Genomic DNA, 25729 nt, shown 5'->3' with positions numbered 1-25729 from the left:
GTAAAATCTCTTTTGAGATGTAATTGTAATTTCAATTATCATTTCGTTTTGACTATGGATGATTGTAAACTCTTAACTCCTTCCTTTAGTATAAGTATTATGTTAATTTGGAGCGTCAAGCCGAGGATGTAACCTTTGAACTTAACTAGCAAATTATGGGAATGAAGTATCTTTTGGGTAGTGTGTATTTGAGAGATTTTGTTTATTAAAAGTCATTATTAATATGTTGAAAATCGAGGGTATGACAGTACAGCCCTCATCAACTATCTGACAAGATTTATGAAAAGTTGAGCGAAATTATCGAGCTATTGGAAAGGGAAGGAGGGTACGTGGCTCAAACCAAGTCTGTTTTGTTCGCTAACATTTTTTGTTTTTTTTATCATCACATAGTAAAATAATCAAATTAGATTCTTGTCCTAGCTAAACGGATAAATGGTCTATGAAGGTTTTGCTCCCTTCCATGGTCCACTCAAGGGGACTCATGGAAAGTACCAAGACCAAGTGCATTTCAAAATACCTTCTATATGATCTAAGATTGTGAAACCACGCTGATGTTTCTGTAGTAATGCATTAGAAAAGAAGCAACGAAATTGGGATCTTCAACTACACGGAATAGTCACTTTGAACAGGATAATGTACTCACCCAGTCACCCTGAGGCAAGAAGCGAACCCACTGGACTCCATGCACATGCAAAAACCTGCAAAAAAAACAAAGAAATAAGTGCGTGACAAACAAGCAAAAACTTCGTTAACTTACAAAACAAAAGTGAACAATAGAGAGATGCATCCAACCCTCAGAGTTATGGCCACTCAGTCATCACTGTTAGGAATTTTGCAAGGCAAGGACGTTGAGCTTGTACATATTTCCATTGGCTCTGGTCCTATATTGCAGATCCAAAAGGAATGGGACAAAATACATTTCAGTGATTTCACAATGACAATCACAGTAAAAGCATGAGATAAAAACAACCAAATTAAACAACTAAGATCAAGCATTAACTAATGGCAAGGAACTGTCTGCATATGGGCAGTGAAGTTAAGTGGGTTTTTTTGTTTCGTTGTTACTCTTCAATAGATTGTAACCCTGACCGCCTTCTCAAGGACACTTCCGAACTACCAACCAGGATACAGGGCCAGATTTTCGTGATCCATGGCAAAACTCGGGAGATGTTAAAGAGAAGTACAATATAATCCAAATAACATGTTTCAAATTGGTATGTGTGTCCTTATTTCTACAAAAATAACACAAGGGAAGTGAAATGATAATTGTAGGTCATGTCCACATTTTTTCAATTTAAATAAGAGGATAGGTATAAGCCATTCCAAATACAACGCCAAATTTGGGGATAAAACAAATACATTGAAACATAAGAACTAAATGAAGTACTAAATGACCATAGTCAGATACTTTCAATATAAATTTGAAAATATCTTGCCTCAACAACACACAGAAATTTAAATAATATGCATAAGTTACCTTCATTTTGTCCACTTTCTTCATGTCAAATGATGACCTTATCTCCATGTTTGGAATCAATATGCTCCTTATGCGGCTTTTCCTTTCCTTTTCCCTTTTGCTCTTTATGTTTCTCCACCCTTCCTCTATCTTGTTCTCTTTCTTTCTCCCTTTGTGGTTTTTCTTTCTCCTTTGTGTGTGCATGTTCTCTTTCATGTTCACAGTCAGGTTCATTAGTATCTTTTTCAATGTCTCTCTGTCTATCCTACTGAAGGTTTTCCTTTTTCTCTTTTATTATTTTCCTTAGTTCATAAACATCCTTTGTTATAAGATCCAAAGGTTGAAGGAATGAGAAATCGTCTTCCATTTCTGTATCGCGCTAAGAAAACCTTAACAAGCCTTAATCAATTGACAGTTCTCAAATTGTAGTTTTAAGAGAAAAAATAGAAGTGGTAATCTACTTACACAGCTCAAGTTTGCTTCAAGCTCAAAATATTGGATTCATTTTTGCACAAATGTAACAAGAGCACCAAGTGGAACTAAGTTTCCATCAACTGTGCTTTAATTAATCCCTGCCTTTGTATCCTAATGCAAAAGCTGCATGAGTAAAACCCTGCAAGAAATTGAGAACCATCAGATCAATGACAAAGGAGTCCTTTTAGAACATGATGCACGGGGACACAGAACTATATAAAGTCCATAAATCTAGCTTCCAACCCACACTCAAATTAAAACCCTGAAAGAAGCACCATTAGCATATACCAATCTCTAACCAATATATGACACAGTACACAAGGCAGAAGGACAAGCATCTGAAAATAAAGATTGATCCCTACCTAATTTACTTAAGCAAGAGCTAAAATGGGGAAACCCAGAAACAAAATTACATCAGCAAATAGTTAAAACCACAACTATGCATGAGGCATTGTTTATGGAAAAAAGAGAGCCATTAGATATTTCTAGGTAAATCACAAAATACCCACATATCGCAAATGGTGTCCTGATTTCAATTTGTAGTTGCTCCCTATCATCATATACAAATTTGAGGAGAAAATGGCCATGTGAGTAGTTAAACCGTTGTTTCGGTTTACAAGTCTGGTTTCAATAATCTGTCTGCGCCAAAATCAGAGACCTGAGCCACATACTCTAAATCAAACAAGACATTCTTGCTTGATATGTCTTGATGGATGATTGGAGGTGAACAACCATGGTGCATATAAGAGAGAACATCTGCAACACTATAACGACATTCACTCGCTTAATCCAATCAAACTCTACTACTTGTTCCTCTGAGCACAGTACATTTCCCAAGCTTCTCCCTTGCAAAAATTCATAAACCAAAAACAAGTGCCTCAGATGTGAACAATACCATAAAGCTTTACGATGTTGCAGTGTCGTATTTTGGTTAATGCATTGATCTCACTCGTGAAGCTTGTGGGATCAACCAATTCACCATCGAATGATGTATGAAGTTTCTTCACAGCAACTACTTGACCATTGGGCAAAGAAGCTCTACAAACAGAACCATATCCTCCTTCACCAACACAGTGTTTGGCACTGAAGCCCTCAGTCACTTCAATGATGTTTTCATACAGAAGAAAACATAGACAACCAGGATTGAACATCCTTACATTCCAATACCCTAAACAAAATGCATATGCAAGGTCACAAACAACAGCCTACATTTTGCTGATTCAATCACAAACTTTACAAAAAGGGAATTATCAAACAAATGGATATAAAAAATGCTACGTACCTTGCTTCTAGCAGTGAGGATTGAAATGAGGGTTGTTTGAGACTTCTTTCTCGACGACCCATTGCTAGATTTTTTTAATCGTTCACAACCGGTTTCTTGATCTTGATCTCTCCTAATGTATCAGAGCTTATCTCAATCATAATTTTGGGATCTGGTTTCAAAGTCACTATTTTTTGAGCCACTTTTGGTACAGCCACGGCCGTCGCTCCTTTCCTTCCTCCATCGGCAACGATGACTGCTCCATCCACATTGATTGGAATCAGTTTCTGCCAAATCAAAAGAAACCAAGGAAAAAACACAAACAAGTAGTAGAAAATGGGGCATATAACATATTTGAAGGACAATAGTCACGAAGCACAATAAAAGAAACATGTACCCTAACAAAGAACTCAGATTGATGTGTTTATGTGTGTGGGTGGCTATGGTAGGAAGTTGGGACTTTTCACAATTGAATTGACTATAAACACCGAAAATTTGCTAGGGAAAAAGAAATTGAATCAGCCCCAAACAAATAGAAACCGAAACCGTGGTCTAACAACACCCTAATCATCATTTGATACTGAGAAAGTGAGCAAACAATAACACTACTTGAAAACAGATATCATATTGAACGTCAAATCCTCGTTCAATTTTTACATAACAGTCCGCGAAGCACAAATTAGACCGAATTTCGCGTCAAAAACCTAACGTATAACTTCTTTTCTTTTTTTCTTTTATTTGGTTAAATTAGAATGGCGTGACTATGTAATGAGATCAAATATTTGCCTGTAAATATTTGAGGCGGGATAGTTAAAGAGGGAAGGTTCCGTTGAAGACATTGTTGGAGAGGTTGAGGTGGCCGACGCTAGAGGAAAGGGTCCCCGAGAGGTTGTAACCGGAGATGTCGAGCACCATCACGTGGTGGTTGCGGTTGCATGTGACTCCGGACCACGTGCAGTAGCTAGTGGAAGGGTTCAACGTGGTGAGGGCGGACTGGGATCGTCCGTGATGGCGGTTTTTTGGGGAGAGGAGGGCACTGTACTCAGGTATGTAGAGTGGTATCGCGGCGGTTGAGAGGTGAAGATTTAGGCACTGGAAGGAGTTGAATTTCAATTCTTTCACCGGAAGGGGAGAAGAAGTCAGTAATAGTGAAAAATGTTGGACCTTGTTCCTTGGTAACTGAACATAGTCGGTGATAATTTCTTCGTTTATTGTTTCTTTGAGAGAGAAAGAGAGACCTGTGATTGTGCGTGAACAATGGTGCCATTCTTGAGCTCAATCAACACGGTCTCGTTCTTCAACTTCAACAAGACCCTAATTATACCACAAAATTAAAGATCACAGAAATAAGATAATAGTTTCTAAAAAATCAAACAGTGAATCACATGAATCGAAAACCGAAGATTCAAAATGCATATGGTCCAAACTCTAACTTGCTATTTACGAATTAAATCTCCCGAACGATAAAGAATGCATATGGTGCAAATTCCAACTTAAGAATAGATAAATAACTAAATAATCTGGACATACAAAAAAATAATAATACGGAGTAATAAACTGCAGAAGGTAGAGGGGAAAAATAACTTAAATTCAAAACCTCAAACTCTTCCAGTGGTCCACTCTAAAACACGCCGCTGTCATTGTCGTCATAACCATTCTCAAGGAGCACTTCCAAACCCGCTTTGCACGACCCCTGGGAAGATCCAGGGCTATTACTCCCTGTAACACTTGGTTTCAATAAAGACAGGGAAATTATAGGACGAAAATAAATACAAGGATGAGAGGATGGACCCAACGAGCTTCATAGCTTCATTGATGACAAGAGGAAAGCGATGGCGACGGACGCTAGGGCAAAGGTTTGAGAGCAAAAGCCACAGAGCCTAAACCACGCAGGGAGAGAAGACAATGTACATGCAAAGACAATGTACCAGCATATTCAAGAGTACTTATACCTTAGAGCATCTCTAGTGATAGAGTTAAAATTTGTTTGTTAAAGTGTACTCCTAAGCACATGTGGGGCCCTATTTTCTGCATTGAAAGCTATAGTTAGCTAGCAAAGAAGAGTGCATTTTAATAGGGTATATCTATGTTGGTTAACTTAAAGAGAGAGAGAGTATTTTTTAATGAAATGGGACCCACCATTTTCTACCCAAAAGCTACTTCTCCAATGGCTATACTTCTTCCAACGGCTAATTTCTCCAACGGCTCGAACCCAACAGCAATAAGAAAATGATATAAATTTGCAACGAGTATGAAGAAAGGGACTGGTGGGACCCTTTGTACCTTCTCCACCCCTCCTTTTCGGAAGAAAAGTTCATTTACTGTTTCCCTGCAGTTAACAACGCAGTTGACTTCTTTAAAGTTAACAAAATGTTAGCAAAACCACTAGGGAGCCCAAACTAGAGTTAGTTAACTAAGTCAGAAATTTTATGACCAAACCAAGCCCTTAACTCTTCCACTAGAGAAGCCCTTAGTGATGAAAAGAGGAAGAATCGAAGATAAAGCTTGAAAAATAGGCAAATACCTCCTACGTTGGATTCTCTAATACTGGAGTGGTATTCTTTCGAATTCTTTTATGCTATCGCTCCTCCCTCAATTTTCTGGTTCTACTACAGAAAATATCACCCTAATGAATTGGCCATTTGTGATCTAGGCGAATACCTCCTGCCTTCAGCTATCGCAACATCTGTGTATGCTTGCACTTTCAAGCTATGCATCCATTCACAGAAGTTAGGATCATCATATTGAAGGAAACTGCTTTCCAGCTTCGATTTTTTTTATTCGTCTCCTGTATTATCTCCATCTGGATTATCGTCTAGATTTTTGTTGAAATCTAACAAAGATTTAATAAACAAAGAAGGAAACTCAAAACCCATAGGAATCAGATTTTCTTCCAGATCTTCATCTAGAAGACTAGATTAGCATCTAGCTAGATTTTGATGTTGGACACAAGACTCGTGATACTTTACAGTTGGAATTGATCCAATTTGTTCGGAAAGCAACATCGATTCGAGGCAATTCATATGTTTCGGATCTAGTACGCATACTATGATCCATATTAAACCGAGGCAACAAATATGTCGGGATGATGGACTCATCAGATTTGGGCCCCTTCTTTGAACCAGAGCAACATATATTCTAGACCCATCATATAGACTTGGTCTAATATTATTCTAATGCTTTTCGTCCTCGATAGCCAGTAGCCCTCTACTACGAATCACTGATCAGTAACCAGTAGCCTCCTAATAGGAGCTACATGTAGTGGCAAGTTGTCTCACTAACCTACTAGGAACCACTTCCTTCGTTTACCAACATCAAACTTCCCGCTTTCATTTAGGGTCGTATAAATCTTTTTCTTGCCTTATGTGGCCAGTGGTTTTAACCCCCACTAGGAACCACTTTTTTATTCTGATCTCATTAATCAAATGAACGCTTTCAGAGCTCTTATCTCTGAAGGGATCAACACCTACTAGAAATCACTTTTTTCCTTCCACAAGACTAGTAGTATGTACACCTATTAAGAGTTATGTGTTTCCACGTGTGGTTAGTAGTCATACCACTTCTTGTCCAACTTGTGAGAAATACAAAAGAAAGGTCTCCGTTTTATGCATCTTTAAATTGTCCAAAAGCAATGCAGAGTCTATACAACAATAACTCCTACGAAAGAAGAGCTTCTACCTCTACCAAACAAGTTGCTTACCTGCAAAAGGGCCGGTCTGTCCTTGCTCACACATTCAAATAACACTTGCAAGCAAAATTCTTGGAAATCACCATCAGATCTGCAAACATGTTCAGCAAGTGATTACTACAGGAAGCCTCATATTAAGAACTAGTAATAAACATATAAAAGTCAACAAGGTACATACTGTGTCTCATCACTGTCCCATTGGAAAACAATTAGATTCACTTAGAATTAACCAGCTTATAGAGGATTGTAATTAATGTTGTGCCACTTTGCTGTCATCCAGCACAATTAATACCACGAATGCTTAAAGCCATTTTAACTATCTTTTTACAACAAAGTGAGCTTATCAAACTATACATATTCCAAAAAAAATTATAACTTCTGTATTGTTCATTCAGTATTCTCAACAATCATACACATTGATGAGCATAATACATCCATAAGCTGGTGTATCAACAGCACCTTCCCCGATATCAGCTCAGCCGATCCAAATTAAGATAAATCTTAAAGAACAAGAGACACTGAGATGTGCCAATCACGTGTCCCAGAATGTCAAAATATAATGAATGTAAGTATGAAACAGTACAAGCACAAAAAAGCTTCCTCCAGCCTCCAATAATGTATGCAGGGGTTAGGTATTTACATCACACAGCAAGTTAGAAATAATGCTCCGTTGCAAAAATACAGAAACACCTCTTAACACATCAAAAGCGAATTACTAGATGTCAATGTCACCTTAGTCATTCACCCAAAAACCGTAACAAAGTTTTTGATCCCATTATTATAGCTTTATTACACAACATGGAAGAACAAGTAAGCATTATAGAAAAAGACAGCAATACTAGAGATTTGCATACTTGCCTACTATTCCAGGAGGGGTCACAACAAAGTTGTGCAAAGGCAATTAAGCTTGGATCAGATGAGAAGGTGCTGACCAACAGATCAATAGTTACTGCATCAGCTCCAACGCAGTCATTGGTACTTGGAGTACAAGCTCTCAGACTTGTGAAACCAAAAACCTGAAGAAAGGACTCTTAATTCAACCACATAATATACAAAAGACAAGAAAATGTTCAGCTGATGGTCGCATAAATAGGACAAAACCTTGTGCATTGCTCGTGACAGCAGTGACTGGCATCCAACAGGATCATCCACATATGAACAAGATCCAACTTTCCGCTTGATGTACAAGACACCAGAGTTAAATGGGTCGATCTTGTCTCCTGTGCTCCTCCAAGGTTTGTCTGCAGCGAAATAAGAGGAGTTAAGTATGTTGTTTGAAAAAAAACTAGAAAATATCAATACCTATATGGCCGTCTTTTTCGCTGTTCAAAAAAAATACATTCATTTTAATTTTTACCTCCCAGAACAAGCTCTATCACCTGTGGCCAATATCGAGGACCACAAACACGAACAATCTTCAGCTGCAGCAGTATTACAGCAGTCTAGTAAGATGAGACACTGGAGATTTTATAGTTAACCATACTGAGGTCTTGCTAAAAACTGAGATATTGTGTCCAAACAATAAACTCAATACTCCTACAACTTTTCCTGTATGATTACAATTAGCAATAGCTCCAGTTATCAAAAAGTATCATGACATAACATCTTATTTAAAAGTGTAAAGTGAAAAAAGAGATCAGGTCATGAGGGAGAAATTTAGAGAAATAGAAATTATAAATCATAAATGACACTAACTCTGGAATCATTTCACTGCTCTAGTAGAATTATTTTTTCAACCCCACATACAACTACATTGATCACAGAACAAGAGAAAAAGAGAAGTTAAACTTACAGTAGCACCTTCTGGGAGAATGCAAGGAGTGACCTCACAAAAACTTGTCTCTCCATAATGCTCAGTTTCTGTGACTGTCATTTCAAGAGGGGCATAAACTAGCAGGCCTGTGTCAACATCAACTGTTTGAAGCCAGCAAGCTTCCGTAGCAAGGACATACAATGCCTGAAAAGAAAACTTCCTTCCATTAAAAAATGCTGAGGAGATTCTCAATAACAAAATGACGGAACGTTAAAATGAAAAAGAAAAAACATCCTCCAACTCTTCTAGGGACAGGACAGCTGTGAGGAGCTCGGCCTTCACATCCAAAAACACAAAAGGTGGTCTCTTGGTAAAGACATAAGAGAAATGGTGATCGGTATTTATGTTTTTGCCCCCAATTTTGAGGGGTTTTGCCAATATCAATGGAGGACATAACACATGCAACTAACCCACTTCCCCAACCTCGCACTCTGAAGTGATAACAGAAAGGTCTTTTGTAAGGCTGTTGAGATTTCAACTAGGCTAGTGGTCCTTTTTGCATCATCTGAACACCACGAATACTGTAACACCAAAATAATAAGAACTAGAATGTGATATTGAGCACGTTAACCCTACATTGGGAACGGGCCCACTGCAGTATCCTCTAATCGTTTGGAGAGAGAGAGAGAGAGAGAGAGTGGAGAAATCCACTATAGCTCTTGCTAGTTCCGCATTCAGATGTACGGACCTGAAGGTGGCATCGATTGTCATTTGGTCCCGTAGGTAAGCGTGGATACAAAGATATCAGCAAAACAGTAATAGAGTTATTGCTTGTCGAAAAGGTTTGCATCCCACCCCCAAGGAACAAGAAACCAATAGCTAAGCTCAACTACAATAATTACAACTATAAGGTAAATATCAACGAAAAGAGCATAGACATTCAGATTGCTGAACGAGTTTTAAATCACCAAATCGACGTGTTATATGTATTTCATGCTAAACAGTTTCACAAACTTACTACAAATACCATGTTCCTTCCGAAGTTGGAATCTCGCTCAAAAAGTTATGCATGCTTCATGTAGAAAAAATATGTGTAATAAGACTATTTTACTTTATTTCTACTTTTGGAAATTGCACAGAAGAGGAAACACGTTAAGAAACAACCGACCAGTCAGGGAATATTATTCAACAACCTTGTACTATCGCATCAGGTGACCTTTTTTTGCCTCTCTATGCAACAACTTGTAACATGCATAGTCTCCAACCGATCAAAGTTTCCCAAACAAACTCGTACGGTTTTCAGAGAGCAGTGACTTATTTTGTAACATGTGAAAGCAAACCAAACAGCTAACATTAAAGGAGAATTACCGCCATTTGAGTACCATAATTAACATGCCCGTCTGCAGAGTTTCAACTCCGTAGAAATCTCAATAATCAAAATGTTTGTAAATGTCCAGAACCGGCCATCACCTGCTCTCCCAGAAAATTAGAGACCGATAATTGCCAATAGTTCGTAAGAAACTAAAATGTGAGAAATAGTGCGCATAATCACAATTTACTAACCACAGAGAGAGAAAGAACAATCAAGTGAAGGCATATCTCCAAGGCACCCAATAGTGAGACAATCCCTTTAGCAAGGTACTTCCGCTTCTAACACAAACGGGCTTAATCTGGAAACATTGTGATGAATGATTAGCCACTCATAAAGACAACATACAACTTCAGGAGCAAATCGAGGAGGCTGGACCTCATTCAGGAAGCAGATAGCATAATCATAGAGCAGTTCCTGTGCATCTCCGTTTTTTGTACCCGCAAATCTCAACCCTGCCAAAGTAAATGATTATAACAAGTAGATAAGTCAACACATACCCAACATCAAATAATACCAGCCCAAAATACCAAAGGAAAAGGAAACACAAAAAAACATAATGACATGCTTGTGCGGGTGAGACAAGGGCAACCTGAAATTGAGTGATAACCACTTCTAAAAGAAACATCTAATCATTCAGAAGATTTCCCTTGCTAGGCTCAACCAATATGTCACAACTTCCAAAACCATTATGGACCGAAAAGGAAACAATCTCATCACTTGAAAGTCGGCAATAGCAAAAAATGCTAGGAACAGAAAGAGAGTACTTAGTACTAGAATTCCCTACCATGGACAAATACATTAGAACTCATTAAAGGTAACTCCATAATTTTCAAATTTCGGCTCATCTAGCCATTAGACATTTCACCCAGGTATAAATAAGTCTGACATTTATTATATGCAGTTTGCAGGAAATTAGGTAAGCTTTTTTTAATGCCTCCGTTAAGTGTCAGGCAACTCCTACAATTTCTAGCATGAGATTCTTTTAATTCTTATACTCAATTTATCTAGCGCAAAAAAAAATATGAAAATTTTATCTTGTGCAATTTACATGTCTAAGAGAATCAAGCGTTGCCTAGTATTTGCTTCCATTTGAACACCAAGATAAAATTTACATGTTTTCATTGAAAGGTGATAGAACTGATCACACTATCACCACTCCTTAAAAATGTTGTGACAACGCAGTTTCCGCTGCATTCAAATGGATAACCAAGGATAGATTGGGTATGTGAGTCAAGTGCAGGAATTGCCCAAGTTTCCGCATTTTGCGTAACCCCATTCAGTGGGGAAAATTGCTAATATAAGGGCCTGCTGAAGCAATATATGATTAAGTTAATATCTATATTTGCAGCTCTTTTCCTCTGGTAGAAAGTATCATTGAATTGCATGATGTCATCCATAATGACATTGCTGCCGTGGGATTTTCTAGCCGCCTTCAATCACTTATTAGTTATCACCAACAGAAACTTAATTTTGCCGAAGTACAACAGAGATTTTCCTCTTGGTATCTTTTATGTTCTTGGCACCAAATTCTATAAGTATATATCCAAACTCTGCTAATGAATTCTAACTCTGCCCAAATTTAGAGAGAATGTTGAAAAACAGGGTAGGAAGAACTTCAAGGAGATATGGCAAAAGTACAGGTACTATTACTAAAGAAGCTGAGAAAAGCAAGACTACATTAATGTTTTCCACCATTTCTAGTGGCATATCTTCAGGGCTAAAAAACCAAAGGCAATGAAAACACTTCAAAAACTTTAATCTGTAGTTACATCAGCCTCTCGTAGAATAATTTCATTAGATTTTTCAACCAATGTTGGCTGTTTGTGCCACTGTGAGCGTACCTACTCATAGGATGAAGAGTTTCTTCCCTACACACATCACTGCTACGCTTTCACTGAACTCCTTGCATCCTCTAGGACCTGTTTTGTATTATTGATGGAACCTTGTTTGTTTCATGAGATAATAAAGTAAACGATAATGACTGGGAAACTACTTTTTTGCACAGGTTTTCTCCTGAAACTGTTTCCAAACGAGAAAAAAACCCTAAAAGGTAACTTTCACTATATAGCACTGTTTTCTGACTTTCATATATTGAAGTGTATCAAAATGGAAATATTGTCTTTTCAGACTTTCAACATTTTCATTTCGAGAAACTTCAACAATGAAACTAATAAAAAATGCAGCTAGATTCTCTAATGATTTGATGTGCCTCTGTAAAATGCTTAGAGAATGTTTCCCACCATCCAGCTTTGATAGCTAATATCTCCAACAAAAAATTCAACAAGGCAAACAACTCTCAGTAGAACTTAGATTTCAGTCTTTACATTTGTCTTTTTTCCTCCTGAGGAAACCTTTTAAGGTACAATTATCCGAGATCAAATTTCTATCTATAAATTTACCATTTTGGAACCCCAAGTATACAATGTATCGGAACGTGAATTCCAATAAGAAATTTGAAGATGTCTAAGCAGAAAGGTGAGAACAAATATCATATCATAAAGACAGAACGATTAATACACAAAATTAAGGAAGAAAGGCAAAGAATTGCTTTATAAATAAGCACACTTGACGACCTACCAATAGTGATACATGATCCAACAACAACGTTGACATATACTTGAACAAATGCTTCAGCATCCATTTCATCTACATCAACCATCTCATCTCCAAGGCCCCGAATACCATTTTGGACAATTTCAGGTATCTGGGACTGAATCCAATCTTTGGGTGGGTGCACCCTACAAAAATTATATATTAGGTTTAAATGTTGGAAAACAACAGCACGCTCAAGACTGGATCTTCTTGCAAAAACAACGTACCTGCTCCACATTATCAAATTCCGAGCCATCACACAAAACATTGTGAAGTCGGGCCTCACATATTGCAAATCGAAATGCGTACGAGGAATAGAAAGCCTAGAGAACACTAACTCTGATTCACTCTGTAATGTTAAGGTCAAAACAAGAAGAAGAAGAAGAAGAAAATTAGTGTGAATAACCAAGTCCATATGGATCAGTAAATTTCATAAGACAGTACACTTTCCATTTTCCACGGAAAGATCACATGATTCAACCTCACAGTAGCTATTACCTTCAGAAACATCAGAGCCAGTGCAATTATAGCTCCAGGTGCAGTGACATCAACATTAACCGGCATCCCATTCATCATCTATAAAACCCAATTTTACCCATGAGAGAGAGAGAGAGAGAGTAGTAAACATTTTTTCAAATTTTAGTGACGTTGTGATCATCTGCTGATAGTGTCACAAGGAGGGATCTCTCCTATAAAGAACATTAGGTAACAGAGTCAGCCAGAGGAATTCAAAAGTTTTAAAGCCATTTTTTTAATTTTTGAGAGCTATTACAAAATTAAATCAAGATAGTCCAAAACTCCAAATCATAGCGCATCTATTAGGTAGAGTTGTAAAAACAGCAATAATATTTGGAACCCATATAATCCACGATGATAAAATAAGGACGAGAAAAGAAAATCTGTGACAAAACAGTCTTGAAGAGCATATACATTGTGAGGTTCTTTGCCGCCTACATATTGGAACAATCGTTCAACAAAGGTGTCAATGAAACCAAGAGCATCTTCCCCTCGACCTTCAGTTGAATTGGACGTAATTAGAAAAACAAAAATTTATCCAAGAATAAAATAACAAATTAGCTAGGACCAAAATGTGTACGACATACAAATGAAGTGACACACATACCCAATGCCACAAGTCCCAGTGAAAATTCAACTGAAACAGCATAACCTTCTCTCTCAAGTACATTATTGCCTCCACTTCTACGGCCTATTTCGGCCTGTGAAAGTATCATAAACATATAATGTCAGCAACAACATTGCATTGACTGAACAAAATCTAGGATGACAATCCAGAAAATATCCCAATGTGAAGCAGAAAGAATATTCTGACTGCATATTTCTCAACAACCAATATTAAGGCACGCGACTGCCACTGTAGTTCCTCTAATCATATAAATCACCATAACTTCATATTTAATTCATCAATTTACGCAGACCACAGCAATTGGGACTGCTATGTTTAGACTTCTCAGAAATTGATGAAAGCTAATAGAGTAGATGATAGAATGAATTGCAGGGCATCCCTGACATGACAGTTAATAAGACTCATCTAAGAAGGAAGGCAAACATTTCGGATGATTATGATTTTCCCAATCTCTCAGAGAAAACCTAAGACAACTTGCAGAAAAAGTTGAATGAGAGGGAGAGAAGATAACCACAGATTACTCATCGATCAAAAGAATTATGTAGCCTTGCGAGTGGAAGGAACAAAGAGTTCATCTGAACAGATAACAAAGCCTTGCATTCTGACAGATTTGACTCCAAAGTTTCCCTGTCTATATTTACCATCCTATACAGTCAGGTGTTCATTGGACCTTACAATTACACTTCTTGACGGGACCTATATAGTATATATACATGTTCCTTTTTTTGGTTTGCCATTCCTAAGGTAATACAGGTCCACACATGAGGGTGAAAGGGTTCAACAATAATAAAGGGCCCATTCTAATGATATTAAGCTTTTGGTAAGTGGTTGTCTAAGAGTGACATCAACCGCTAAAGGAAATGAAACCTACCAGAAGAATATGCATAGTTTGGGGTGTGCTGATCCTTCGTAAAGAAGCCCAACAGACATGAGCGCTGCTGACTGGAAAATAATTGAAAGATCATTAGAGGTGAACATTAACCTCGACAAAATCACTATTACATAATCCGGCATACCATTCTAATACATGTCGGCAATCAACTGCACAAGTATACTAACTTCATGAGTGGGGATATAAGCTCATGTAATAAACAACTCAAACTCAAAAATCATTAAAACGGAATGTTTCAAAAAATTTGCTATAATTAAAGTGCTTGATGCGAAAAGCTGAAAAGTAAGAACGCCATAAATGTTTAGAAAATTGAAAGTTTGATAATCCCATAATGGAAAAAGAAATAAAGCATGTATGCAGACACAAAGAACGCCATACTAACCCAATTTAGTAGCAATGTGAGACCACCAGAAAAGTAAGTAATACCTGCAGTGTTGGATTGTGTCGCACATCGCCTCAAAAACTTTAGTAAAGATGCTATGAACAGGAAAAAAAAAAACTTACAAATCAGAAACTACTTCCAGAAAAACCCCGGGAGAAAAAAAAAACCCTCTGTTGAGTCAACCCAGTCTGTTACGGAACCTGTCTAGTTGACCCAATCTGCTACAGAACCTGTCGGAACCTGCAGTGGGGGAAACAGGTGTTTCAAGGGTATTTCGAAGGTGTATAGCGAGAGAAGACAGCAACGTAGAAGGAAGAACCATCGCCGGAGATGGCGACAAAAAAAGTCAGCAACGCTGACTGCTGATGGTGTCGACTAAGATGTTAGAAGGCCAGCAACGCTGATGGTGAGGTTGATCGAGGTCGCCAGGTCTAGTGCAGAAGCTGAGTATAGAGCTATGGCACATGGTGTTTGTGAGCTCTTGTGGCTCCAAACCTTGTTACATGATTTGGGAATTTCTAATAATGGTCCTATGAAACTCTACTGTAACAATAAAGTTGCCATAAACATTGCTCATAATCATGTTCAACATGACAGAACGAAGCATATAGAGATTGGCAGGCATTTCATCAAGGAGAAGCTGAGCAAGCGTTTGATATGTCTGCCTTTTGTGAGATCTGAAGATCAATTAGCTGACATATTCACAAAAGGACTTGGTAGCAAGAGTTTCCACCCCATTATGTTCAAGTTGGGCTTGATTGATATCTTCGCACCAACTCGAGGGGGAGTGTTAGATTATGGGTTTATTTGTAATTAGTTTATTAGTTGTTCCACTGTGTAATTAGTTTAGTGTATTGTATGTCTATTTCACGTTGTACGCTGTAATCAGAATTATTCAATGAGAAAAGAACCCTACGTTCTGGTTCCTATTCACGTCTCTCCCTTTCGTTACATCTAACATGATATCAGAGCTTGGGTTGAGCCTTTCGTTGGTGAACCGTTGTCTGGTTGCCACGCTTTGTGGGCTAGAGGGTGTGTTGGATTGTGTCCCACATTGCCTGGACTAGTGTTTTAAATGGCGAAAGGCGCACCGAGGCGCAACGGTCCCCTGGGGCTTTAGCGCAAGGCGCGAGGCGCGGCGCGCGCTTTATTGACACGAAGCGCAAATTTTTTTTTTTTCTTCGCAACGAGGCAAATTTTATTAGAATAAGTTTTCAACACAAACACTTGTAAAACTTTCAAATGTCATAAAACATACATGTCAATGGTTAAACGAAAGTACCAAACACTAAACGTAACATATCACCCATGAAAAGCTTACATAATAATGTTTAGCCCTAGTGACATAACATAAGGATTAAAGGCTATAAAATCTAGAGGCATACAGAGACGTGGAAGAGACAGAAACTTAGATTTTCTACAGTCTAACTAATTTGAAATTTTGATTTTCTGTTATGGAAGGAATAAAAAAACAAAAAAAACAGAGATGTGGGAGAAGAAGAAGAAGAGGAAGGAGAAGAAAAAAAAAACAGAGACGCGAGAAGAAGAAGAAGAAAAAAAACCAGAGACGCGAGAAGAAGAAGAAGAAGCAAAAAAAAAACAGAGACGTGATGAGAAGAAGAAGAAGAAGAAGAAAAGAAAAAAAAAAAAGAAAAGAACAGGGACGTGAGAAGAAGAAGAAGGAGGAGCTTACCTGGAGCTGCTATCTCTCGATCGAACAGGAGGAGAAGAAAAGGAGCAAAAGCAGCTGTCGTTAAAGCTGCTCTGCTGGGTATGATCGATTACGGTTGAAATCGACTTAAAAGAAAGAATTATTCAGTGCATTGCGAACATGTTATGTATGGATGAGAGCCGTCAGATCAGATTTTTGGCTCACAGACGAAAAGCGCGCGCCTCAGCGCTTTGCGCCATGGCGCGCTTCAGCGCCTTTCGTGCCCCTTAGGGTTCCGCGCTATAGCCCACATCTTCGAAGCGCATGCCTCGCGCTTCGCTGCACTTTGCGCTATAGCGTGCGCTTTGCGCGCTTTTTAAAACACTGACAAGGTCCCTCTATGCTGGTTATAAGGCCCTAGCTTCCCTCTCCTTAATACCTAGGTTTTAAGGAGACTATGTGGGCTGAGCTTTTCAAACATGCAGAAGGGTTGGCAACTCTAACTCCAGAAAAGAAGACGGATGGCGAGCCAGTATATGCACATAAAGAAACTGCCAGACCAATGTAACCATTAAAAATTTAAGCACCAAATGTTCCAGAAGAACATACAACAAAAAAGCGTAGCAAGATCAATAAGCCTTAAGCAAGAATAACAAATGGGAGATGATTGATTTGTATAAACTACTTTAACCACAAAATTAAATCCAAAATGTTGAAACTTTGCTTGAAATTATACCTAATTATTGCTGTAAGGAAAAAAATATCCAATAAACATAAAAGGCATGCTCAGAATGGATTTCAGTATTCTACCAAATATGCAGTCAGAAACTTATAACAGTTCACTCAGAAGGAAAACTATTCAACAGCATAAAAAGAGATACCATTGGAAACTGCAAGGACTACAGGAAAGCATTATTGACAAGTACGTAGATACTCATGCACATCTGTCACGCAAAAATATCCAGGTTGCACACAATTTTCCTCTTGTTCCAGGTAGCAGGTTAAGAAGAATATAGGGTTGGGCCTAAAAGAGAACAGAATGCAGAAAAACTGCACCATCCATATTACATTTCGCACGTTATCAGATGATGCCCTACACCATGTTTTCTCCCAAAAGCATGATTCAAGGAATGAATGTAATTTGCCACTCCCTAGACCATGCTAAAGACATGGAAGCACTGCAAGCCAGGAGCAAAACAATGATGCTAAAATCTGGATCCAGAAACTGAAGGAGAAAGATATGGTGAAAGCATAACAGAAGAGAGCGACAGAGGTCACGATCAAATAAACCACACAGATCACAATCAAAAAATGACCCTATTGCATCTTACAAAGCGCCAGGAAGAAAAAACTCCTATTCATGGAAGTGCAAAGCATGCTAAAGAATATTAGCCATCAACTGTTGATATGGTGAAAGCATAAAAGAAGAGAGCGACGGAGGTCCAACAACTGAAAGTGTTTACCTTTGATATTGCAGGTTGCATAGTCCCCCTATAAGATGCTGCTAGGCCAAGCATTAATCCTACAGTCGTGCTTTCGTTTTCCTATAGGAGAAAACATCAGGAAACTAAATGTAGAACTGAAGGAGAAAGATACAAGAAATAAGACTAAAAAAACAAAGATAAAAAGTAATGGAAGAAGTAGAAGGGTGAGCATAAAATGAAACAATGATACTTTCAAGGAGAAGTCAAAAGTTGCAGGTGTGTGTCTGTAAGCACTTGTATGTGTGCATGTGTTTGTGTATGCGCGTGTGTCCACAAACATTTAATTAGAAAAAAAGTGGGAACAGGAAAAAACAATAACGGGTCAAACACCAATGGAACACAAACCTGCGAGTAATACTGGTATATGTCAGTTATAGTTAAAACAAGGAGATGTCCATGTAAACCCAGTGCAAGGAGGAGTCCTGCGTGAATAACATTGGGCTCTTCTTTGTTATTATTATCCGTGTCCTTGACAATTTCCCGTGTATCAGAAGCCAAATTGCTTCATTTGCTATCTATGAAATATCGTCACATAAGGCAGATCATACAAGTAGCAAGACAAGGGAAAGATGAGAGAAGATTGAATTCATTGAACTCAAGCTTAAATGCAACATATATCACCAAAGACTTCACACAACTTATTCTCTAAACATTTAGAACTCACTTACTAGGTAAAAGTTGGACAAGTCAAAATAAGAATCAACATTGCAAGAAACTGCGCAAATAACTTCTGCATCAGCTAAACTACAATAAGTATGCAGTTTATCTTCAAAAAGTAAATAAACCTGAATGGGAGCTAGCCTTGGTCCAGCTGCAACAGCATTGTGAAACTCAGGCCAAGATTTAAGTTCCGGAATATGTCCAGGTTAACCTGACAAAGAATAAAACGAAAATATTTAAAAAAATGGCACAAGAAAAAAAAATTACGAACAGGTCAAAGAACTAAACACCAAGAGTGTCCAAGCATAAACACGACTAAGTGGGATTTTTGTAGCAAGGAAAAAGGTAAACATAAAGTACGAGAAAAAAATCCCCCGGGCCAAATTTCAAGTTAAAAGTCAATGCCACTTAGCAAAAACAAATACCATCTCAAAATAAGTTCTTTGTTCTCAGCCTGCAAAGTAAGCAGGAAAACATTGTGCACAAACATATAAAAATCATACAAATTTCCATAATAGAATAAGAACTCTGGAAGAGACACACATGTGGGCAAACAAATTCCTTGAACAAGTTATGAAGAAAAAGAACATATGATTGCATTTTGTTGGGCAGGCAAACGACCTGCTAACACAAGCTTCGGTACTGCGAGTGCCTACAAAGAAAAAGTTGAAAGGATTTCATAAGAACACAATTCAATCTTTAAGTCAACTACAAAAATAATAATAATAATAATTGAATAGGAACTAGATGCAGGAAAAGAAGGGGGAAAGCATTTAACTTGGAAAACAAGTCAATTTAACTTTGACAGAATAATAGATTACTGCAAACAAGAAAGGAACCACCTCTGTTAAAAGAGTACTGGTGGTTGCAAGAGTAAATGCCCCATGGCCAAGAGGAAGAGATATAGTCCTTTGAGCAAGCTGCCATAGCTGAGTCTACACAATGAATGAAAAAGATCTAAGGAAGCAACTAGATCAGACCAAAGAGGACATACAAAACACTATAGGTATGTCCTGTAAGAGGGGGGAAATCTCTTGGCATAAACCATCAAAATCCACACCATGTTCTCTAAAGCTTCTTCTTTCTTCATCTTCCCCTATGTAACAATTAGTTGGTTGAACGGTGGCACAGGCTACAGTAAGGTTGCCCCAATGTGACCTGGCGGTCATGGGTTCATCAGGGAAGCAGCCACTCTACTAATGGGGGATAAGGCTGCGTACATCCAACCCTTCCCTAGGCCCTGCAGTAGCGGGAGCCTCATGTACAGGGTTGCCCTAACAATTAGTTTTTCAATCCGTCGAAGAATTTCCCAGCTTCTTGGGAAAAAGGCAAAGTCTAGTTTTTACTAATGATAATCTACAATCATATAGCAACTTGTAGGGTTTTATTTTTCATTTTTTAACTCCAGATCTTTCTTCCTTTCGTTGCTAAGTGCCAAACCTGGAGAATACATAAGTTGTGGGCTCTTTGAGAGAGAAGCTCCAGATTACAACCCCAGCAACCTGGAGTGAGGCCTAAACTTCCGGTTCTACTTGTAAACTAATAGAACTATGATATCACTACATCAGGTATACTGTGGACAGAAAAGGAAAAGATAACCACCTTTAAGAAGTGCCTGGACTGAAAAAACATCAACTTATTTCCTCAGTTTCCATACTAGTTAACTGAACATTGCTAAAAAGAGCTTTATACCATTAAAGACACATTACTAGTGTTCAAAAAAGTGAAGAGAATGGAGTACCTGTCGGAGGTCCCGATCAGAAGCTGTAGGGTTAACAGATGTTTGAATTGCCACAGGTCTTGCGGAGCACAAAGACGTCTAACCTACAGCAAATGGAAGTAGCTATCAAAAAGACAAGGAAGACAGCTAAAAGTTAAGAAAAACTTCAAAAGCAACAAACAACTAGTCAGAAGACTAGCTGGAAGTATAAATGACACATTAAATCAGAATGACTATGAAAACATGGCTACATTTGCAATGAAGATAGCAGACGTGACTTCCAAAAATTGATGACCCCATGAACAAACACAACGCCCCCTCTAGAGTCTTAGACAACCAAGAAAATGACTACGTGCAATGATCACATTGACTACAGTATCTGAAATAAGCCAAACCATCTTGAGTCTGCAGCCCAGATCTGAAGCAGTGCAGTACAAAGCTTTCTACCCCAAAGATACACGGCCCAGGAGTAAATCACAGACGTTGATGAGGCAAAAAAAGGGGGCCTACTCTAAGGAATATCTTAGTAGGCGAAAGTAAAAAGAACAAACAGTATCTTTATTGAAAAGGAAAACCTTCTTGTGGACGCCGAGAAATCAAGTGGTGCTAATCACTCTTTTCATACCAGCAATACATCCATTAACAACGCACTCCCTGAATGTCAGGACAACATAATTCTGAACAGAAGTTTTACTATAACTCTCCTCCGGGAACTGCCAAGGGAAAACCAATCACCAGAGAGAGAGAGAGAGATTACAAGATTCAGGCTCAACTATTCTAAACCTTTTCCCAATTCTTCTCTGGTTTAGCAAAACATATAACGTCGCATTACTGCTCAAATGTCTCAGTCAATATAGTTATCAATCGAAAACAATCCTCATGCATATTATAATTAGCTCAGGTCAAGACCATTGCTTTTGGCGAGTGAAACGCTTGACCATAGGGAAACTGATTTCTCCTCAAAGTTTTGTAACCTTGCTCAATCGATGATGCAAAAGACAATTCATTTTCAAATTGTGTAACTTTCACTAAAATGCACATACATCAAGGACCAGATTAAGTACAGATATAAAGAAGATACGCATGAATCACATGACAATGCAGCTTCAGTTTGGAAACATGAAGCCTAAAGATGACAAAAACCAAGAATTGCAATTGGTCAGCACAGCTCACCTCATTCAATAGCATATTGCGGCCATAGCGCAAAAGCGGGGTAGAGTTGAAAATGTGTTCCATACCATCTGTCACAGATCCATCAACAGAATCTCCATCCTCAAACTTGGTATCCTCCGATCCAATTGTGTCAGAAATCGAGGAAGGAATCGTCACTGGATGCAGATGTAGCATGTATGGCATGGACATGGAAACCAAATTCACATTGTTTTGGGGTTCAGATTCCTTGGATTTGCTTGAGTTTGAAAAGCGCGACAAAGCCAAATCTTCTCAACCAAGAAGAATATACGATGCAGCAGGCCAGTCAGTGGAAAAATCATTTTCAGGAACAATGAACAAATTATCACGAAATGATTGGCAGAATCTAAGGTATGCATGGACTAACCCCAAGGACAGCTGAGTAACAGCAGAGTAGTACAGCTGCTATAGCTGACAAATGGTTTTCAACTACCACTCTATGAGAAAGAAACACATATACTCTCTCCATCCTTTAATGTTGGTCCTTTTAGGGGGTTCCAACTTTTTAAGGATGCTTGCAAAGTTGCAATGATTGCACTTAAATTTATGTCTGAAGGTGAAGGCATCATTGCCCCTTTATTCTAACTACCTTGGAATACATTCATAGCCATTCCTAAAGGATAGTTCTGGAAAAGTACCAATTCTAGACTTCAGCTTTGTAAAATGAACTAACTTTTTGGGACATCCAAGAATGGATTAATGGACCAGCAATTAGGGAAGACGGGAGCACAATATGTAGACCGTCCTAGCTCTATTTTTTTCCATTGTCTTTTAGGTAAAAGGGAGAAATAATACATAGCCATACTAATGCCATGACATGCTTGAGGTTTAGCAGTGACTTATTATATCCTTAAGGAACACAAAAGGTAGTTTGCAATAACCCCACTGGATCCTTAAACTGATGTGCATCCATAAATGTTCCCAATTACTTGTCTGTCCTAAGACGTGAAAGTGGTAATTTTCAACCATCTTCATGATGACAGGATATCAAGAATAACAATCAAGTAGAACTTAACTCACATGTCGAAAAGGAAGTGATACACCAGAAGGCAGCAAGTCAAGTTGTTGCAATCCAAATCTTTCCGCAACCATCGCCAAGACTGTCAGCTCCTTAAAATTACAAGATGATCCGGTGGCAATGTTACAGAAAACACTGGATGGAAGATTCTTCCCTGAGCGTTTCGCACCACACAGAAGACTATAAAACGCATTTATCTTCTGCGCCCAGCTCAAAACCGAACCTTCATCCGAAGCAAAGGTGGAAGATCTTTGCTATCAGAAGAATTATATCCATATCGCAAACAGTTTTCAAGCCATCTGAATAAACTGGGAGGAATTTTCACAGAAAATGACATTCATCACATCCCGAACTTTTTGGAAAGACCAGGAAAATCACGGACGTAATGATCTAACTCTCCTCACCCAGAAAATCAGCAATATTACATAATAGGACCACCAAAAGTCCCAAATCTCTGCAAGGAAAAATCTCAATTCAAAGATCATACCTAATAGATAGCAGAATATGTAATGAGATTTTAATAATCCTCCACAAAATTGCTGTTTTCTTATAACAGAAACCATGGCAAATGGTTCACACCAAATTTTGAAAAAACGAGCAGTGAGTAAAATTTTAAGTATAAAACCATTCAGCATCATTCAGCTGATGCCCTGGAAGCTAACCCCCGGTGAATATTTCGAAATTTTCAGAAGAAGCACAACACCATACCCAACGACACAATGCCAATGTGCTCGACAATCATTACAGTTGGAAGTGATCCAATTCTTTCAACGAAAGGAACATTGATTTGAGGCAATATATGTTTTGGATCTAGTACTTATACTATGAACCATATTCAACCGAGGCAACAAATATGTCAGGATGATGGACTCATCAGATTAATTGGGCTTTTCTTTCCAACCGGAGCAGCATATATTTTAGACACATCATATAAACTTGGTCTAATTATTCTGACGTTTTCCGTCCACGGTAGCCAGTAGCCCTCTACTAGGAATCACTTTTTCAGTAACGAGTAGCCTTCAATTAGGAGCTACATGTCAATAGTCTAACTAACCTAAAAGGAACCACTTCCTTTGTTTACCATTTCATAAAACGTTTTCTCGCCTTATCTAGTCAGTGGTCTTAACCCCCAACAAAGGATCCAAATTTTATTCTAATCTCATAAATCGAAATAAATGCTTTTAGAGTTCTTATCTCTCAAGTGATCAGTAGTCTTTACACCAACTAGGAATGACTACGTTCCTTCCACATGACTGGTAGTTTGTATACCTACTAAGAGTCATGTGTTTCCCTGTGTAAAAGAGAAAACACAATTGATGCACACCTCAAAAATAAAGATACAAAAAAAGAACGCGAAAACAAAAGTGCAAATGCCAAACATCACACAATCCAACTATTGGAAAATTCTACTCTGGGAAAAAGACCACCTATGAATCCCAGTCAACGTTAGCAAAGAATGTACAGCTAAACAAAGCGAAAAAAGCAGCTAATACTTGGTTTCTACAATGCCAATCCGCAACTCTCTCTCTCTCTCTCTCTCTCTCTCTCTCTCTCTCTCTCTCTCATTAGAAAGCATCATCAGTTTGGCGGCGGGAGTAACCCAGTGCTATAACAGTCGTACAGCCAGTAAAAGGTGGAATCAGGTATTACTTGAACCCCTTTGGTGAATCCATGTCCAAGCTGCGACTTAAACCCTTCCCCTCCACCATCATGATACTCAAGCCAATAACCAGCTGGCAACAGATACATTTCGACAACACTCCCTCGGGTAATATTTTCAATGAAACAGAAGAAATCTCAATGGGAAACCTTACCTATGGATCTTCCTTCAAGGACAACTGCACCATGGCGATTAAGGACTTGTGAAAGAGACTTTTCGTATCCTTCATACTGCGAGTCAGTAGCACTATCACTGCCATCGCAAGACATCCCGCGATCCTACACTTGGACAAACATAATAAGATTGATAAATTCAAATAAAGTCATATCACGAACTAATACAGTTTTGTTTTTATCACTGATCAGTCCTGAACATCATCGATTTGATGCAGTGACCAAGTAATTTGCAATTTATCATCGGGTTAAAACTCATCAACACAAAGGGGAAATGAATATGAAACCGTCAACCATAAACTGGAAGATGGTGCAGCAGAAAAAGGTGAAAATAAAATCCTCTTCTAGCAGAGTTAATCACCAGGTCTTAGCACCAAAACAGTAAAATATAGGCGTCACCCAAAGTACAGGAAGATGAATGTAATCATCCCCTTCATCAGCTTCCATGTCTAAAGTTGGATCAACTCATCTAATCTGCGAAAGAGATACCACATGAATGGGGTAAATTTATTTTGCTGAAACAGAAAAAGAAGAATATAAAACTGAATAACCAAATGAAAAAAAATGTAGTGAAGGTAAATCCCCTAAATAAACAAAATTTGACCTAAAGGTCCGAAAATGAAGGAAAAATCTCATTTCCGAAATAGGGCACCTTGTGCCTAGCTTCACTTGCCCATGCATCATCACGCTTTAAGAAAGCCACAAGCTCCTCATCTTCAGCAGCCTCTACCGCCGCTGCAACTGCAACTGCATTTTTCGTATTATGTAGGTATTCCGCTCTACAATATTTGGTCCAGTAGTCCTTCTCAATCATCTGAGACCAGAAAATAAAATGAAAAAACATTCCGAAGCTTGAATAGATTCAATTAGCAGATGAATAAAGGAAACTTGTCTATTGAGTATTGACAATAAGAAATGCCCTAGCAACGGAATACAAATCAAACAGCATTATTACCTTATTGGGAACAAACTTCAGGTATGCCCTGTGAACAGCTGATTTCCAAGCAAAAGTCAAGGATATGGAAAGTAAGATGAAACTAAGCTAAATGATAGCAAAAAACGGATCAAGAATCCACAAAAAAGAAAGATATAGATTATGAAATAGAATAGAGAACTAAGCTATTGCGACTAGGGGTGTGCACGGGTCGGGTTTGACCC

The 25729-nt window shown here is 38.3% G+C and overlaps 1 protein-coding gene and 1 pseudogene across 1 annotated transcript; both read right to left on the bottom strand.

Moving 5' to 3' along the window:
* Positions 1-1541: 1541 nt before the first annotated feature.
* On the bottom strand, positions 1542-4905 carry LOC131325652 (uncharacterized). Its single transcript, XM_058358003.1, has 5 exons — positions 4789-4905; positions 4430-4505; positions 3213-3478; positions 1922-2069; positions 1542-1665 (listed from the first exon to the last, which is right to left on the bottom strand). The coding sequence occupies exons 1-3, from the start codon at positions 4845-4847 to the stop codon at positions 3287-3289; spliced, it is 327 nt and encodes a 108-aa protein (XP_058213986.1). The 5' UTR covers positions 4848-4905; the 3' UTR covers positions 1542-1665; positions 1922-2069; positions 3213-3286.
* LOC131327760 (anaphase-promoting complex subunit 1-like) lies at positions 3687-25018 on the bottom strand (annotated as a pseudogene).
* Positions 25019-25729: the final 711 nt, after the last annotated feature.

This window comes from Rhododendron vialii, chromosome 5a (genome assembly GCF_030253575.1).
Source record: "Rhododendron vialii isolate Sample 1 chromosome 5a, ASM3025357v1".
Taxonomy (NCBI): Eukaryota; Viridiplantae; Streptophyta; class Magnoliopsida; order Ericales; family Ericaceae; genus Rhododendron; species Rhododendron vialii.
Note: the sequence above shows the minus strand (reverse complement) of the source record. Positions and strands in the feature narration are given on the sequence as shown.